The following is an 18,998-nucleotide window of genomic DNA, read 5'->3' on the forward strand; positions in this document are numbered from 1 at the left end:
TTCTTGACACTGGGATATTCAACACTTTCAAAAGGCTTGTCAAAACCAAACCAAACCAAACCAAACCAAACCAAACCAAACCAAACCAAACAAAAACAGAAAACCAAAAAAACCCCAAAAAACAAAAAAAAAAACCCCAAAAAGCAAAAAAACCAAAAGGCTTGTCCATCTGACCTTTGATATTTGTCAAGGGACAGATTTTGAGAACCTACCTCATTTTTTGGATCAACATCTCTTATTCCTAATACATAACAAAAATCACAATTAGAAAGAAATCTTCAGGGAAGAACCTCAGCTGCGGAGAAGAGTGGCTGCTGGAGGCGAGGAAAGACCCCTTGCTAAGGCCACAGGTGCCCCCTGGTGGCAGCTGGAGGGGATGGCTTCAGGCAGGGCTGGGCCCCAGGGCCAGTCTTTGCTCTTAACTCAGTGGTTCCCAGGGTGGGGCCCCAGGACCCCACCTCAATTGGGAACTTGTTAGAAACACATTTTCCCAGACCCCAGCCTAGACTTCCTGAGTCAGAATCGCTGAGGATGGGATCTGGCAATCTAGGTTTTAACAAGCCATTCTGGTGGTTCTGATGAACCCTGAAGTTTGAGAACCATTGTTCTAGATAAGTAGGGGCCTGGTACTCAATAGCGTGTAATGACAGCAAAGGCTTCCAAGGACAAGAGGGAGGCCAGACGCATCTCATTAAGGTCACTGGAGCACAGTCTGGACTCCCTCTCGATCCTAAGGCGTCTGGTGCTGCATAGTTAGGAAACGGGGGCCAGCTTGGCTGTCTCCAGAGTAAACAAACCATCCAGGCCTCTTGCGTGGTGCTTAAAAGGCCACGTGCACTGTGTGAAGCTGAGCCTGGGATTCTTAAGGTAGCTGGCAGGGGGATTCCAGAACCCTATGAAGCCCATCCCTGAAGGGATGTTAAGATTTGAACCTCAGACAAAGGCAGAGGAGTGAAAAGCAAGCATTCAGACAGGAATAAAGCAGGAACAGAGGAAGCCCAAGGAAGGAGGGAGACAAGACGAGAAGGGTGGCCTCTGTAGTCAGATGGAAGGAGATCTTTGAGACATTCATTTAACCTTCCTGGAGGAAATGCTTTATAATTCGATTACTGTCAAAATGAAAAATCCCCATAGTGACTCAAGATGCAGTAGTGCCAGCATTTGGGGAAATCGGGACTACGGCTCCAACTGGGTGACCGATGCATGGATGGATGGGCCCAGCAGGTTCCCTGCAGTGAGGCTTCCCTTACAGAGAAGTGAGTTTTCTCTGTGTATCCAGCTGTTTAGGAGATCTTTGCACCTGGCGAAGTCAGGCAGGCGTTTGTAGAGAAAAATCTGACAAGAAAACCAGGTTTCCGCAGAAACCAGACAGGCAGATGGAAGATGTCATGGTAAACATGCCACTTCAAGTTTTCCCGTCTTCTAGAAACAGTTCTGTGCATACTGTCATTCTAACAGTTCTGTTCCAGACGTGCTCTGCTAAGAGACAGTATTTCAGATTACATGTCTAACCTACTAACCTTATTCATAAATGTTTACCGAGACCCTACTGGGTAGCAGTCATTGTTCTGGGTTCCAGGGTTCCAGCAATAAATAAACAAATGAACATCCCTGCCCTCACAGCGCTTGCATTCCAATGGGGGAGGGGAAAATAAACAAAATAAGCAAAATGTATAAAGCTTTGGGCTCTTCGTCTCTGGCTTGCCCCTCATCCACCAAGCTCCTAACTCTGGATTTTCAAAGTCTGAGCGTTGGCTCTTTCTGATCTAGAAGAGAGAGAGTGACAGTGTTTTAGTCTTCAGGTTAGGAAAGGCAGCTCAGGATGGGGCTTCTACACAATTAACACTGCAAAGCAATAGAACTATCTAGAGATCTTGTTAAAATGCAGATTCAGATTGGAGTGGGGGGGCCTAGGGAGAACTCTCAGGGGTCAGGCTGGGGGGGATGGTCCTTGCCCCACCATGACTCCTTGCTACAGTTCTGGACTTGCTTTTGGGAGGCCCTGGATAGTTTGCAGAACACTCTTTCGCGTCAGCTCACCTAGTTCCCATAGCAACTCCTTCCAGGAGGCAGGGCAGCAAGGAACAATACTTCTTAAAGGTAAGGAAGCCACACCCTCCCCAGAAGTCACAGTGCTGGTGGCTCCAAAGCTGGGAGCAGATTCCCATCCCGTCTAGAGGGTTTGCCTAAGCCACCAGGCTTTGCATGGCCAGGAGCAGACCAGAGCCAGTAGAGAGCAGGACCCTTGGGCAAGTGCCACAGGCCACGAGGAAGCCAGCTCAGCCATAAAGGCATTGAGGAAACAGAAGACCAGGCACTTAGTGGGCTTGGGGGGTCCTTAAACCCAACCAGGGCTAGATGCCACAGCCCGGCCCGCCTGGCAACGCTTTACTAGATGGGCTTCACTGAACTGGCTCCTGGGTGGGCCCCGGCTTACCTCTTCAGCTCCCTCTAGTGGGATGTGACTTTTGGAAGAAGCAATCTGATAGCAACCGGGAGAAGGTTCAGCTCTCCTGGTGGCTTGCATTGCCCCAAGAACAGAGCTCAGTGAGCTGCGATGGTAGGAGACAGGACCATTCCCTTCCCTCAGCCCTGGAGCCATGAGGAATTGTTCATTCTCACTTTATAGGATCTCCTGGAAAGATTATCATAGAGAACGACACACAGCAGCTATTTCCTTGTCAAGTTGGGGGATGTCAATAAAGAGAGATTATTCAGCCAGTGAAAATATACCCAGCCCACTCCTTCTGTAAATATTTAACATCCAGAATGGCAAACACGGCTTTCTGGGATGTAATAAATTATGGTGTACTGAGAAGTGGAACCCCTTCGTCATGGGCCTAAAGCAATGAACACGACAACTGGAGATTTTCCTGGGGGATGAGAACATGCCAGTGAGAATGCTTCAGGCGGACACGTTCCTCCAGGGAAGGCGAAGGCAAAAGCCGAGGGGGTGGTGGTGTATGTGCTCTGCTCATGGCATCAAGCGTGGTGTGTCTGCGAGAGCCTGAGTGGCTGAGGCTCAGGAAGGCTATCCGGCAACAGGGACAGACGGTGAGGTGCCAAGAGGAGAATTTTCCAAAACCAGAGCCAAGATCAATTGTAACAATGGCCAAGAGAGGGAAGCAGGGACCAAGAAAAGCATCTGGCATCTCAAGATGAAAACGGATGAAGCTTCTAGAAACATAGGAGGACTTAGAAGTGGCTATCTTGGAGATCAGTTCAGGATCTAGAGCAGATAGAGAATCCAACAGGCTACTGGTCACAAAGTGGCCCCAAAAGATTCCAGAAAATGGGAAGGAAATTTGCTCTCAAAAGATTTTCTTGCCAACTACCTTCCAACCCCACCCCTAACTTGCTTTTTCAGGAGAGGAGGGTTTCAGAAAACAACTCTGCCTTGGTTCTAACTAGAGGTGAGGGAGAAAGAAAGTGGGGGGTGGGGTGGGGAGAGAAAGATGGAGGGAGGGAAGGGGGGGAGGGAGGAATGAGGGAGAGAGAAAGAGAATGCATACGTCGTAAGTTGGACTAGAACTAAAACCAGCTTGAGACCCTGTGTGGATTCATACCACATCCTGCTTCTGCCCCCAGCATGGGGCACTGCCCCCTGACAAGGCGCCGAGGTAAGGAGACAGCAAGAGCAACCATGGAGTGCCCTTCCAGAACAATCTACCTTGTTGTCCCTCCTGCAAAGTTTAAAAAGGCAGAAAACTAGTTTTATCTGTAAGAAAATGTTTATTCTTTTGAACCCCACAGGAAAAAAAAAAAAGAATGCAGCCAAGACCACGTGTTTAACGAAAATAGTGTCCCAAAGGGCAGCAAAATGGGGCAAACCTCAACACAAAGTCAGGGACAATTTTCCATGTTTTTGCACAAAGATGAAAAAAAACCTATGACAATTCTGAGTAACACTTCCATGGTGACAATTACACAAGATGATTCAAAAATGCAAAATGGCAGCAACATGCACACCTGGCTAAAGCTAGAAGTTTTGTCTTTTTTCCCCAAAATAAGATCTGTGATTAAAAGGATGATTCTTTTTAATACTTCTATTTTGCTGACTTGCTTGTCCTACTTAATCTGCTTTAAATATGACACACATGCCAATTAACAAGAAATTTGAGAGGAACTATGTCCTTCTAGAATCCATGGCAAGGAAGCAAAACCAATCTATTTGGTTTCTTAATTTTCCTAGTTTCCCAATACAATTTTGCTTTGCCCCACCCTCTCCCAGACCCCCCCGCCCCCACCCTGATCCTTAAACACTTCCAAAAATTGCCAGTGCAAACACTTTTCTACAAGTGTCTAATATACACACTTGAAACTGAAATCTTTGTGCAGAGTTTTGAGTTTAAAACTCTAAAAACAAAAAAACAAAAAGAACAACCCAAAACAACCCTCCTTGGCACAAGAGCTGAGGAATACTCAAGTTTCTTTGAAATCATCAAACATAAGATGATGAAGAGAGGAAAGCACAGTTAAATGAAATGGAATTTTTTAAAAAATAAAATAAAACCCAAACCTAGAACGGCAGCTTCCATTAGCTGTCATGGCAGTCTCTGGCACACAAGCCGCCCAGCTCCCCCTGCCCCACGGTGCTTGCCTCGAGAAGAGTCCAGAACACCGTGGTGCTTTCTCTGAAAGGACCCAGGGGCTGGAGCCGTGGTGGTCACGCAGAGCCCAGCTACCCCACCGGCTGGACGCAGTGAGCTCGACACAGGAAACAGATGACGGGAAAGGGGGAAAATAGTTTCAAATCATCAAGTTTCCTCTTGAAATGTCTTTTCCCAAGGCACTGCTAAGCAATTTTCTGGGACTGAACACCCGAGGGGAATAGGAACGTTTCAAACACCACCCTGGAGACACTCTCATAGCTAGTCTCATCACCTGGCTCCCCTTGGCTTAAATGACACTCCCGGAATTTGTTTGGTCCTTGGAGGAGTAATCAACTTTTGTTTTCTGTAATATCAAGAATCATGTTCTGTGAAGCAGCTCTAAAATCAAAGCTGTGTGAGGTTATTAACCCTTCCACTCTAGAAATGAGACGTTTTCATTATCATCCCATGTGAATCTGATGTGCAGGTTTTGCTTGCTTATTTAAGGACAAAACAGAAGAATCGAGAAGCAAAAACCCTGCCTTTTTTTTTTTTCCTTCAAGAGGAAACTGTAAGAATACATAAAAGGCAAAATTGGCTACTTGAAATCCAAGAGTGGTTTTAATGTATTGGCCGAGAAAAATAAACTGCAAAGTTCTGTGAGGTCTTCTAAAAATTTACAAGAAAAACTGATGGGCAGTTCTAATCAGACTTGGATGTTATCTCCCACCCACCCACCCCCGTTTTAAAAACGACAACATGTACAGTCCCACAAAATACAATAGAAACTTTTTTTTTTTTTATCGTGACTGCCAGAGATGCTCCTTGGTGATGCCTTCTGGTTAACCCCAATGGTTGGACAAAACCCGCAGCTGGCCTTCACTTCTTCAGGGGCTGGTAAACAGAGGCATTGGGGTCGAGTCCAGAGGGGCTGGTCTCCACGAATTTGGAAGAGTAGTGGGGGGAAACGGGGCTCAGGGGGCTGGTGGCAGCACTGTACGTTATGCTGGGCATGACGGCCATGACTTCGGCTATCTTCTGTTTAAGGTCCTTGATCTCCTGGTCTTTCTGAAGAATTTGTCCTGGAAGATCAAAAAGACCTGCCGTTAGTGAGTGGGGAGGGCTCCCCTAACACAACAACACCTCAACGCCCTCGTGGAGAGCCGATCCCCAGTGTGTGGGGCTCTGACTTTGTTGGGACTGTCAGGGTAGGAGCTTTTCCTGTCAAGGGCCAGACAGTAAATATGTAAGGCACTGTGAGCCACAGGCTGTCTCCGTTGTTTTTTGTTTTTAATATGGAAAACTATAATAAACCATTCTTAGGCCATGGGTGGTAAAAGAACGGGTGGCGGGCTGCATGTGGCCATGCTTTTACAGGTTTTGGAAGGGGATTCTGTTTATGAGGGTGTGACAGGCAAAGGGGTCACCTGCAGGAGTCACGCTGTGTGTACAGCAGTGGCCCACAGCAGCCCGAGAGGCTGCTGATTTTGCACTAAGGCTGTACCTCTTGAGTTGGAATATTTTTCTGGGAGGCTGGACACCTGAGTGTTAGCCCCAGGAACAGAGGACAACTCTGAGGCAGGCACAGCACCCTCTGCCTCCAGGTTCTCTGACAGGAGATGCACGAAGCTCTGCAGCGGCCACAATGGGGGTCTTGGCATCATGCCCCTCAGCCCGAGGGCCCGCCTTGCCTATGGCTGGACACTTCCACGTTACAGCACAGCCTCCGTTGCTAAACTCAGTTTCTAGATCCAACCAACTCCTGCCTGCCTCGGGCCACTTCCCTTGCTGTGCTTCTTCTGCTCCCTGTTCACTTTTTTTTTTTTAAGATTTTATTTATTCATGAGAGACACACAGAGGCAGAGACGCAGGCAGAGGGAGAAGCAGGCTCGCTGCGGGGAGCCCAATGTGGGACTTGATCCTGGAACCCCGGGATCATGACCTGAGCCAAAGGCAGACAGACACTCAATTATTGAGCCACCCAGGTGCCCTTCTCTGTTCAGTATTGAGGTCCCCACTTCCTCACAAAGCTTTCCCTGGCTCGCCCCCTCTACATCAGACCCAACCCTGCCCCCCAATTCCTAGATTCTCAACACACCCCATACTTGCCTTTTTGTCACTTTCTTCTAAGAAGGTTACTAATTACAGTAGTTAATACACTCATGCCAGGTACTATTCCAAGTGCTTACATCGACTTACTTATCACAATGACCCTATGATGTGGGAATTCTCCTCCTCCTCCTCCTGCATTTTATAGATGAGGAAACTGAGGCAAAGAGACATCGAATGGCAGAGCTAAAATCCAGCTCTATGCAGTCTGGCTCGAGTCTGCACTCCTATGTATGGCATTTATCCAGCTCTTGTAACTGTTAATCTGGGCGATGGTTTGTGTCCATCATCTCTCCAGTGGCCTATGAGCTCCATGAGGGCAGAAACTATTTACATCTTTATTCATTGCTATATCCCCAGTGCCCAGCCCTTCAGAAAGCTGAGGCTCTGCAAGTTATATGTATCTTGCCCAAAGTCATTCACTTATCAAGAGGCAGAGCAAGATTTAAACCCAGCACCAGTGTTCCAATGCCCACGTAATTTCCATTATGCTTTGAAGCTCCCTGGTCTACTAGGGGAAGAACACTTAGGAGGAGCCCCTCAGAAATTTAAATGCTTAAAAAAAAAAGAGGTTGCATTTAAGCTGCACTCATTTTGAGTCCTACAGAAGATGGTAATGTATTTGAAATGTAAGAGAGCACAGTGGCATATTTTTAAGAAGGATGTAGTAGAGATGAAAGCCATTTTGGAAGTGGGACGAATCAAATGATATAGAAAGTAGGAAGCAGAAAAGCAACAAGGGGTTTGATTTGAATTACAAAGCTGATCCTTATTAGAATATTCCGAACTTGACAGTGGAAGAAGTAGTGGGGAAGGCGGTGTAGAAAGGAACTGCTCCCTCCGACTTCCTTCGTGTCCCCTTGGCTTCAAGTAAGCATCACATATTCTCCTTCCCTTTGAACAAAATAAGCCTCAGATGAATAAAATACCTAACAGCATCTGATATATGAGCCACTGTATCTTTTTTTTTCATGCAGATTTAAGTTTGTTTTTTTCTTTAAATCAGCAATATGCAAACATTCCCAGAGCTTTGGAAAAGGCACTGTTCTTTGCTTTTTTGTCACTTTACAGAAATTCCTGGGTTGACAAGGAAGTAGTCTGTGCTGGGGAGCCAAACTCCCCTTGGCTATTCTAAGACCAGGTGCTCCTTTGCTCCAGGGGTATCTCCACCAAGTGTACAAATCCAAGTCAATGAAATGAATCAGGAAGGGGTGACCACTTCTCAGCAAGCTGAGCCAGGAGGGGAAAACAAAAAACAAAAAAACCCAGTGTATGGTCAGAAGTTCAGCTTTAAAGCAGAATTCCCAGGAACTTTTTTTTTTTTTAAGATTTTTTTATTCATTTATTCATGAGAGTCACACAGAAAGAGAGAGAGAGAGAGAGAGAGAGAGAGAGAGAGGGAGACAGAGACATAGGCAGAGGGAGAGGCTCCATGCAAGGAACCCGATGAGGGACTCGATCCTGGGACTCTGAGATCATGCCCTGCCTGAGCTGAAGGCAGACACCCAACCGATGAGCCACCCAGGTGTCTCCCCAGGAACCTTCTTTTTAAATGCTTTCCCCTGAGTTCACAGATTAATAAGCCTGACTCTCAACCCACTTCTCTTCTTGGCTACCACCTGGACCATCCCAAGCCACTCCTACAGCTCCATTAACCTCTCACAACTTCTATACTCCTCCCCTTCCTGGGGTTTTGGTCCTTTCTCTGGGGTTTAGACCCCAAATTCCCACTGACAACCGTCTTCCACCTGGGTGTCAGGAAGCAACTCCAAATTAGAACATCTCCAACCAAGGGTGCCTCCAACCAAGGGTGGCTCAGCAGCTGAGCGTCTGCCTTTGGCACAGTGATTCCGGGGTCCCGGGATCAAGTCCTGCACTGGGCAACTCACAGGGAGCCTGCTTCTCCCTCTCTGCATCTCTCATGAATAAGTAAATTTAAAAGTCTTAAAAAAAAAAAAAAGAACATCTCCAACCAAACTCATTCTTTCTTCTCCTTTGAATCTGGTCTGCTCTTCTTCCTTGCTTCCGGCAACTTTATCCTCCCACATCCCTCGAGTGCTTCCACTTTCCTTCACTCCCTGCCTGGACTATTCTCCTTCCCCCACTCTCATCATCTCTCAGACAAAAAACCATGACAGCTTCCTAACAGGCCCCTCTACCTCCATGCAATCTCACCTTTCAAATCCATCCTTCACATTGCTATTCCAAAATGATGGCCAGAACACGTCACCCCTTCCTCCTAAAGAATCTAGGAACATATTCTCACTCAACTGTCCTCCCATACCCTCCAGCTGGAGGCCCCTGCCCTGCTCACCTGGACATTCCCAGTACTTCTTTCCTTTGCTTACACACTTCCCTCAGGTAACAATGTTTTCCCCTGCCATTCTCTGTTCTCAGAATTCATCCTTCAAAGCCCACTCAACATCCCCTTCCTCATGAAGCCATCCTTGATGTCTGCTCTGGCCTTTCTACGTAATGGCAGCAGGCTTTTCTGGTTGGCTTGCCCAAGTGCAATAATTCTCACAGGGTCCACAGGGTCCACACTATCTTTGTGATAATACTAACATATATCATTTGCCTTCTTCACACACATTCCCTCCCAGGTGTACCTTCCAAAAACAATTTGCAAGTAAAAATTACAAGACAAACAGACAAGACAGACATCTCTGTAGAAACAGAGATGAGAACTGAAGTATCTTCTATTAAGCCAAAAATTAAAGATATCTGCTAATTGTAAAACAATGCCATTTTTCTCATTCAATTTTTTTGGGGGTTGGAAAATATAGTTATTTTTCATAAAAATGTTAACAAATTATGTTTATTATGTTATTTTAAAAATAAATTAATACATGTTTTAAAGTTTTAATTTCTGGATCCTGGAATTGAGCCCCAAGTCAGGCTTCTGTTTGGCGGGGAGCCTGCTTCTCTCTCTGCCCCTCCCCTGCTTGTATTCTCTCTCTCTCAAATAAATAAATAAATAAAATCCTTTGAAAAAAAGTTTTAATTTCTAATAGATAAATATTGATAGATATAACCCACTTGAAAAAAATCTCCTTGGGGTACTTGATAATTTTAAGAGTGTAAAGGGGTCCCTAAGACCAAAAAGTTTGAGCACCACTGCCTTAGTTACTTCCCCCACTAAACTGCATCTTGTTCATCTTTGTTTCCCCTTTAGGTTCTAATACAATGCTTTGAATACTCTTTAAGTACCTGTTGAAATATTTTTCAACTACTATGTCCAAGTGTTTGAATTTTTTTTTTCAGTAATCTATTGCTGGCTAAACAATTTCTTGGACAAAATTCAAATTGCTTTTCATCAGGCTATGTCATGCCTCTGTTCAGAACCTGCCAAAGCTTTCTGTGTCACTCTGAGTAAAGTCCAAAGTTCTTTCCATGGGCTACAAAGTCTGGCAGAAAGTGGCTCCTGCCAGTCTTGACTTGTCGACTCCAACAACTCTCCCTATCCCTCAGGCTGCAGCCCTACTGGCTGCCACACATGCTTCTTCGCCCTGAAGACTGACAGGGCTCACTTACTCTCTTACTTTGAGCCTCTGCTCAAATGCTACCTATTCAAAGGATCTTCCTCTCACGACCATCATTTAGAACCAGTGGCCCCACAGGCCCCACTCACATCCTGCCTGACACTGCTTCATTTTCATCCCTGCACCCATCAGTACCTGCTCTGCTCTATGCTTGTTCGTGACTGTCTATCCCCTCAGGGAGTCTCGCAGTGCCTGGCACACAGGCCTCAGGAAATACCTACCGAGTGAACAACGGGCTATCCAGAGGCTGCTCCCACCACTCCCTCATTTGGAACCATGCAGAGCCAGCTGCAGCTTGGAACACATCAGGCCCTCCTAGCTTCCCTGGCCTCACCCAAGAGATATCTTCTGTTTAGATGCCTCTCTGTCCCTTGCCCCCTACACTGCTTCTTCACTAGGCTAACCCCTGCTCATTATTCAAAACCCAGCTCAGACATCAGCTCCCCTGGGAAACAGCCCTCCTTACCTCTCAGACTGGCTTAGTCTCTGCCTCTCCCCTCTGTTCCCACAACCTTGTATATACTGTCCCACCAGCACCCTTTGGTGGCTCTGCAGCTCTCTATTTCTTCAACAGTACCGTGAGCTCCTCAAGCACAGAAACTTCATACTCTTCTCTGGGTGCCTTGCACTTGACGTATTCTCACCTCAAAATATGTTTGCAGGATGAATTCATGTGAGGACTCCTAGATGTCCATGTTGGGCACTTAACAAATCACTTAAAAAGAAAACTGAATGCTTTTGGTTCTGAGCTCTAAGGGAGCTCTGCTCTTTGCATCCCTGTGCATTCTCAGCCACACTACCGCATAAGGGGCCCACTGCTCTCCTACCTTGGGCAATCTCGAGCTGTCGCTTTGCGTCCCCCAGTGCAGAGAACAGGTCCAGCTTGATTCTTGTCTCTGCACTCAGACTGTTCTCCAGGTGCTGTGTTTTATCTTGCATGGCCGAGAGGGCTGACATTAACACCTCAGTGTCCTTCTCGTTTTCCTTATACTTCCGAAGCTCCTATCAACATCATCAAAGCAGCAAGATGTTACAAGATAGTTTTGGCATCGATGTCTACAAATTAGCCTGAAATCACAAATAAAATCCCACTATTACTGACCTGGCCCCTAGAATACGGAATCCTGGTGTTTAATGGGTTAAGTCCTCACCACTTAGAGGGAGTACAAAATGTATTTATATGATGATATGACTTATAAAAATATTTTAATAGATATAGATAAATTTGACTGTGTTAGGCTATATCTAGGAATAGTGGATTCTGTCTCCAAATGAAACACTTTCTTACAAGCCCAATTCAGAATCACAAAGAACTTTTTCCTTGCTCCCAGTTGCAAATGTTGTAATGCTGCAATAAAATTTGCCAAAACACAAAAATAAAAAATAAATTTAAAAATTTTGCCAAAACTCTACTCTCCACCTGCACTAAGGATTATTAAAGTGTTCATTATTTTGACAGTAAATACTGCAGAATAAACCCATCTTAAAACATCTAAAAAACCTATATATATATGTATATATATGATACATATATACACAGATATATGTATGTGCATATATGTATATATACACATACAAATATTTTAGTTTTTTCATTTTGAGAGAAATCCAAACATATTACAGAAAATTTAGAAATTTACTAAAGTTCAAAGAAGAAAATGAAAATCCTTCAAAATCCTGACACTGTGAAAAACTTTATGTATTTTTCTTTAGTATTTTATAAGTATATGTGTATCTTTTAGCATGAATGAAGTCATACTATGTGTACTTTTGAATACAGTTTTTTAAAAACTTATATAATCTCAACTGTTGTCTGGAAATGTGATTTTTAATGGTTGTATAATATTCCTACTTATATGTATCATAATTAATCAAACAATCTCCCTTTGTTAAGATTGTTTTCTTTTTCATTTACACACCATATGATGAACATCTTCATATATCAATCATTGATGAGATTTTTAAATATTTATATTTAGTAAGAGTCTTAAAACAGGAAGGAAATACTTAAAAAGTATATGAACTTTTCCAGAAAGTTTTATCTCCACCAGCAATTATGAGGCCTATTTCATTCATCCTCACCCAGGCTGATATTATCATTTAAACATTCTTTGCTAATTTCACAAGAGATAAGGGGAACAAAAGCAAAAATAAGTTACTGGAACTATACCAAAATAAGAAACTTTTGCAAAATGAGAAGGCAACCTACTGAATGGAAAAAGATAGCTGCAAAAGATATATTCTGTAAGGGATTAATATCCAAAATATATAAAGAGCTTATACAACTCAACACCAAAACCCCAAATAATCAGATTAAAAATGGGTAGAGGATCTGAATACATATTTTCCCAAAGAAGACATCCAGATGGCCAATACGTGAAAACAACACTAATCATCAGAAAAATGCAATTAAAACCACAAAATCATCTCACACCTGTTAGAATGGCTATTATTAAAAAGATAAGAAATAACAAGCATTGGCAAGGATGTGGAAAAATGGAGTCCTGGTGGGAACATAAACTACTGCAGGGCAGCTGCTGTGGAAAACAGTATGGAGGTTCCTCAAAAAATTAAAAGTAAAAACACAGTATGATCCAGTAATCCCACTACTGGGTATCTACCCAAGGAAAACAAAAACACTAATTCCAAAAGTGATATTCACCCCTCCAATAAACACTGTAGCCTTATTTACAATAACCAAGATATGAAAGTAGCCTAAGTGTACACTGAAAGATGAATGGATAAAGACGTGTGTGTGTGTGTGTACACACAGACATATGTGCACACACACAGAATATTACTCAACTGTAAAAAATAATAAAATCTTGCCATTTGTGACAACATGGATGGACTTAGAAGAAACTATGCTAAGTGAAATATGACAGAAAAACAAATATATGATTCCACTGATATAAGGAATCTAAAAAACTAAAACAAATAAACAAACAAAAGCAGAAACAGACCCACAGATACAAAGAACTGGTGGGGTGGGCAAAATGGTGAGGGGGAATGGGAGGTACAGGCTTCCACTTACAGAATAAATAAGTCATGGGGATAAAAGGTACAGAATAGGGAATGGAGTCAATGGTACTATAACAACATCATAGTGTTGTATGGTGACAGATGGTAGGTAGCTAGTAGCTACAACCTGCACTGAGCACAGCATGACATACAGAGTTGTGGGATTATTATGTCATACAGGTTGCAACTAATGTAACATCGTGTGCCAAATATACTCCAATTAAAAAAGAGAAATAGAAATTTCACAGTAGATAAGTGATAACTAAATTTATAGGTCTTTGGTGATTGATGAGGATATATTTTTATATTCTTATCAGCCACTTGTTTTTCTATGAACTATTTGTTCATATGCTTTGCCTATTTTTCCAAATATTTGAGCTTTACTTAACAAATTTTATGAATTACTTATATATCAAGAGTATTAATTCCTGATATTTGTTCCAATATCTGTGCTCTCTGATTTTTTCTTTTCTTTTTTTTTTTTCTTTTTTTGTTTTGCTTTGTGATTTCTTCCATTATTTTTGTTTGGAAAAATCTTTCCTGGTTTTAAGATCAAATTCTAGTTTAAAACAAAATGCTTTTTTTTTTCCTGTAGTCAGCTCCATCTGAAATTTCTTTTTGTATGGTATGAGATGAGTTTCTAATTTTTTTTCTAGTTATCTGTTTGGAAGCCTTTCTCTGACCAGTCCTCACTGTTCCCATCCATTTGTGCTGCCACCTTTATTGCATGCTTTAGGCTCTGTCTCTAGGTCATCTATTCTACTCCACTGACTCGTCCATAATTTCCTACCAGTTCCACGTGATTTAAATTACTGTAACTTTACAGTATGTGACATTACTTTTAAATGTCCCTTTGGAGAACCAGTGCCAAATACTTGGCTAAGGTACACATTGCCCAGAAAACTTGTGTCCACAGTACTGGCAGCTTTCCCCATCATGCACTGCTCAGAATTGCAATCTACAAGGCTGAGAGCATTCAGAATGGTCAGTTCCCTGGCGGTGGACAGAGGGTTAGGGCTAAGAAGAGGTGCATAAGCTCCAAAACACACAGATCTAACCCATAACCTGAAAAAAGTGAAATGAATCTACAGTAGATCAAATTCTGGTATAAACTGTGTCAAAAGACTGTCAACATTTTTGGTTGTATTAGAATCCAGCTAATTGATGTGACTTGAATGAACTGCACAAGGATAGAGCTTCCTTTTGTCATACAGAGATTTTCAGATACAATGGGATTTGGCCTACTATCAAGAGGCACCATCTCTACACTGCAACACAGAGCACACAGCTAACACAGAAGAAGAACCCAAGTATGAGAAAGTCTTTTGTGCTCCCCATACCTGAACTTTCAGTTCTAGTTCTCTGATCTGGTCCTCTTTCACCTTCATGTCCATCGTGAGCTTCTTGCCCTCTGCTTCTAATTCTCTGATCCGATTCCGTAAGGTTTCGGTGCACTCCCCCCTTTTGAAAAAGAAGAGAAGGAAAGAAAGGGATTTAAAAGACTAGGGGTTTACTTAGCTGCAAGATTGATATTTCTTTTATACTCCAGAGTCTCTCAAGTTCTAGATTTTGGCTAAGTCTGCTCATTTTCTGTTCTTTGATAATTTTGACATGATCTAAAATAATTAATTATCTAATATGAACCAGACACCAAGTGAGGTATTTTATTCATCTGCCTTCTTTGTAAGGGTAGGATATACTGTTCTATTTTCCAGATAAGAAAACTGAGACTACAGAGATATAATACCAGTCCAACCTCACCTAGCTGGTAGGTCACAGAACTCCAGGGATAAGAACTGAAGTTTTCCAACCTCCCAATGCAGCAAGCTCCCCACCAGGCCATATGACCTAAGGCCATATGACCTTGGCCTGTGAGCCAAGCAAGAGAAAACCAGACTATGCTATCTCCAGCAGGGGGCAGTGAGCTAAAAAAAATTTTTTCACTTTTGAGGGTCTATGCCTTGGAAAGTTGACCTTTCTTGAGTTGTGAAGTTGCCACATCATTGTTGCTTCTCACGGCTGTAATAAGGACAAACTAAAAAAAATATGATGGCAGTGGCCAGTCCAAACCTAACCGTCTAGGTTTCAGAAACAGCCGGATGGAGAAAGTAGGTGTCCTCTGTCTACCAAAAAGGAAGGTCCAATGAGAGACTTGCACCTTGAGATTTACTTGAGAATAAAAACAGTCTCTGCCTAAGTGATAGCAGAGGAGGACCATCTAAGGATAAGACCCAAACAAACTTGACTGGAAGCCAAAGACAATCAGGAAAGAGACTGAAACCAATTTACTGATTCTCAGGCATAAGATACTGAACAATATGGTTCAGGAACTGTCATATCCTCCTTGGTGGACTTTTTCTCAGGGTAGGAGGTGCTGGATAAATTCAGCCGGTATAAACCACAACAGATGACAGTTCAGAAAAACTCCTGCAAGCATAAATGCTTCAGAAACGTGTGCTTTTTTCAGAAGCCTATGCTTACAAATCTTTAAACAAATGAACAAAACCCCCACATCCTAGGCAGGCTGGCAAAGTGTCTTGTGAGTCTGTATAGATGCTGATGGGCCCAGTGAGCTCAGCCATCTGCACTACAGAGTCTTCTGGGGGAGGTAGGACCATTTAGGAGGAAAGAGGTCTCTATGGCTATTATTTCCTTAAATGTGAAATGATGATCCATCAGTTCCACAAATGCCAGAACCCAAAGCAAGGCTTTTAACATGCCACATACAAAAAAGAAAAATTTAAGGAAGAATTACAGAATTATATCATATAGATACAAATTATGATAAAAATTTTAAATGAAATAAATAATAATTTATCCGTACTCTGCAACTATAAACCTATAACTGACTCCCACCACACAGATGGACTTCACTTGTCAAAAAAAGAAAGGAAAGAGAAAGTGATAAAGTGAAGTAAAAATGACCCCTGCCGCCAAAGGCTCTTAAGGATCTTCTCTTCTTCCTGGAATTCAGTTTCTGGAATACTCGCATACTTTTAAATGGTATAGAAATAGTCCCCGATTCTCATCACTCCACAAATTCAATGATATCTAATAGCGACTTACTTATTTTTTTCATCTTTTCCAGCTCATGTCACGGTTTGCTGATACCCAACAAAGATGGGAGCAGCCAGTCAATACAAAGTACTTGGACAACCAAGATTTTTCCTTTCTTCTATTTTAAGATAAAAACTTCAGAAACACATACACCTGAGAGTAGAGAGTAATGACAGTTCCATAAAGGGAATAAAATTCCAGACTGGAATCTCTCCAAGTATTTAGTAGTTACTGGCCATACAGAAAGTGACTGGAAACTCTTTTAAGAGCAGCACTTTGCCTCTTGGGTGTGGGAGGCACAGTGATGCCCTCATCCCTCTTTTTAGATGAGGTCACTGAGGGACGAAGCTGTTACAAGGCAGTACAGGTTGCACAGATGGGGCTTAGCCAGCTCATGAAACAGTACTTGGTAGCAACCTATCCGTGTGAGACGGTCCTAGTCCAACCCAGCCCGAGGCCTCACACTCCCGTGCCTGTCTTGGCACAAGGCAGGCCCCCCTCTGATGCAGTGCTGGGGTGGGGGAGCAGACATACCTAGATGCAGCAGCAAATGCAACGGCCCGGGCAGCAGTAGCTTCTTCCAACTTCTTCCTTTTTTTCTCCTCCATTAATTGCTTTTCTACAAAACTGCGGGCTTCTTGCTCAGCTTTTAGCTTTTTCTCCAACTGGCTGATATTTTGCTTGTCTTTTTGCTTCATTTGCACAGCATTATGTAATCTATATGGAAATGATTATCATACAGAGTTTCGTCATTAGAAATGCCCACTAGAAACCCTGGAGAAACATGGTTCCTCTTTTGAACAGCAAATCATGAATGTCAGCTCGCAGAGTGCCTGAGAAAAACACACTATTCTTTTTTTTTTCTCATTATTCTTTAACAATTCCTAAATACCAACAAACAAGCTGCCTAATAAGATACAGAACAAGACCTAGCCTTTTCCCTATTATGGTAAGTGATCTAAAGAAGGCAATTCAGAAAAAAAGAATAGAACAAGTTTCTATCAGAGGGAAAGATAGCCGTAGAACTACTTCTCCTGCCCCAAAGAACCTTGAAAGAACTTTAGTCGATCAAAGAACTATTGGCGGAACCAGCCCCACTGAAGCTGAGGTAAAGGGTAGGAGAGGGAAGGATTTTCTTTGCCTGAATATAATTATGCTGCAGGCCTACTGCAGCTTTTCCTTCCCAGCTGTGAGATGTTTTCTCAAAGTATCCTAAAATAGATCCTGGAGTTAGAGTCATAGGGTGCTTAATTTCAGATAGAAATTTCACCCATACTCCCTGCCCTGCCTCCTCCTACCCCTAGCTTTACATAGCAATACAAAGGGAGTTCATCTGAGTATATCAGTGTAAGGTAAGATGTTCTCTATGAGCAGCACAAGAGTCATTGCATATATGGGTCAGAAGCAATGGAGCAGTTATGTGCTTATGATGCTCTAGCTTTTGAGTTATGTTCCTCAAGGATTTTGAAGAACTCGCCTTTCAATGGGGAAAGCCCAGAGCCTGTAATAGTAATTGCTACCCCAGGCTCACATTGCTGAGAGATTAAAAAAAAATAAAAAAAAAGGACAGATCGATATTGAATCAAGAAGTAATTCCAGGATGAATCAATAGGAAGCATAAACAAATTCACACAGAAGCGCTGGCTTTTTGTTTGCCTCTTCAAATAAAATCAAAGTTCAATGTCATTTTTTAGTTCCAGAAATAAAAGTAAATAGAGTCTGTTTCTCTGGAAACTTTCATTCAAAGGAGCAAGATTTTCAAATTGTGGCAGAATGACTTCTTGTGATTTTTACTTATATTATCACAAAGCTCAATGGCTATTTTAAACAAAAAGAAGAAGTTATTAAATTAAAGAAGGATGATAATATTAATCAACTGTTCTGTTGAGATGCAGTTAAGTTTCTCTAGATTGTATGGCATGTTGACTATGTGGTACTAAATTAAATATTTTAAACATTTCATTTAAAACCGCCTCTGCCAGGTTCCTTTGTCATCACAAATCGTTTGCTCCAATCGCTGGAAACCACAGAAACAGTGGGGCGCCTGGCTCACGACCAAAGGCCTGCCCAAAAGGCGCACATACTTGTTCTGCAGCAGCTCATTCTCCTGTCGGAGCTGGCCCATTTCGGAGCGGATCCCTCGCTCGGTGCTGGAGAGGGAGCTGATCTGGCTGCGGAGCTCCTGTTCCACTTGTCTGCTGGCCTGCAGGTCAGCCTTTAACTTTTTAATGTCTTGTTCCAGCCTAGGAGAAGAAGTGAGGCGTTTTCATCAGGGAAAGGGTACCCCCAACAGGGCTCTGCAGGAGATCCCAGCTGAAGTCCCAGGCGTGGGGGGGCGGGGAGGGCAGGAGACCCCTCTGGCAGCTCCTGCCAACACCAGGGACTCCTGTGTGCAAGTGGTTTTTTGCTGAGTGCTCCTTTCTGCCTGGGTCCCCACCTCTTCCCACCATCAGAGAGTAACCTGATTTCCTCCAAACGTTGAGGTGCTTGTGAATTCCCCGGCTGCTAATAAAGAGCAGGGGAAGGCAGAGAGAGGGTGGCGGAAGGCCTGGGTCCTCCCTGACACACACACACACACACACACACACACACACACACACACACACACGGTGAATTTCCTATGCTCTTCGGCAAGGGAGATTTATTAGTAATAGTCAGCTCATGCCTCACCTGCTCT

General features: G+C 43.2%; 1 protein-coding gene and 1 long non-coding RNA gene across 2 annotated transcripts in view; one reads left to right on the top strand and one right to left on the bottom strand.

Annotated features, from left to right (window-relative positions):
* LOC119870404 overlaps positions 1 to 18,551 on the top strand; it is a 48,692-nt gene extending 30,141 nt beyond the window's left edge. The window contains exons 2-3 of the long non-coding RNA XR_005355967.1: positions 16,353 to 17,270; positions 18,304 to 18,551. This is a non-coding gene — a long non-coding RNA (uncharacterized LOC119870404). The remainder of the gene's footprint in view (positions 1 to 16,352; positions 17,271 to 18,303) is intronic.
* MACO1 (macoilin 1) overlaps positions 4,420 to 18,998 on the bottom strand; it is a 60,045-nt gene continuing 45,466 nt past the window's right edge. The window contains 5 exon segments of the mRNA NM_001038648.1: positions 4,420 to 5,674; positions 11,071 to 11,245; positions 14,605 to 14,725; positions 16,856 to 17,038; positions 18,406 to 18,564. Of these exon segments, the coding sequence (NP_001033737.1) occupies positions 5,472 to 5,674; positions 11,071 to 11,245; positions 14,605 to 14,725; positions 16,856 to 17,038; positions 18,406 to 18,564 (841 nt within the window). The 3' untranslated portion in view covers positions 4,420 to 5,471.

The sequence above is a fragment of the Canis lupus genome, chromosome 2 (genome assembly GCF_011100685.1).
Source record: "Canis lupus familiaris isolate Mischka breed German Shepherd chromosome 2, alternate assembly UU_Cfam_GSD_1.0, whole genome shotgun sequence".
In the NCBI taxonomy this organism is placed as follows: Eukaryota; Metazoa; Chordata; class Mammalia; order Carnivora; family Canidae; genus Canis; species Canis lupus.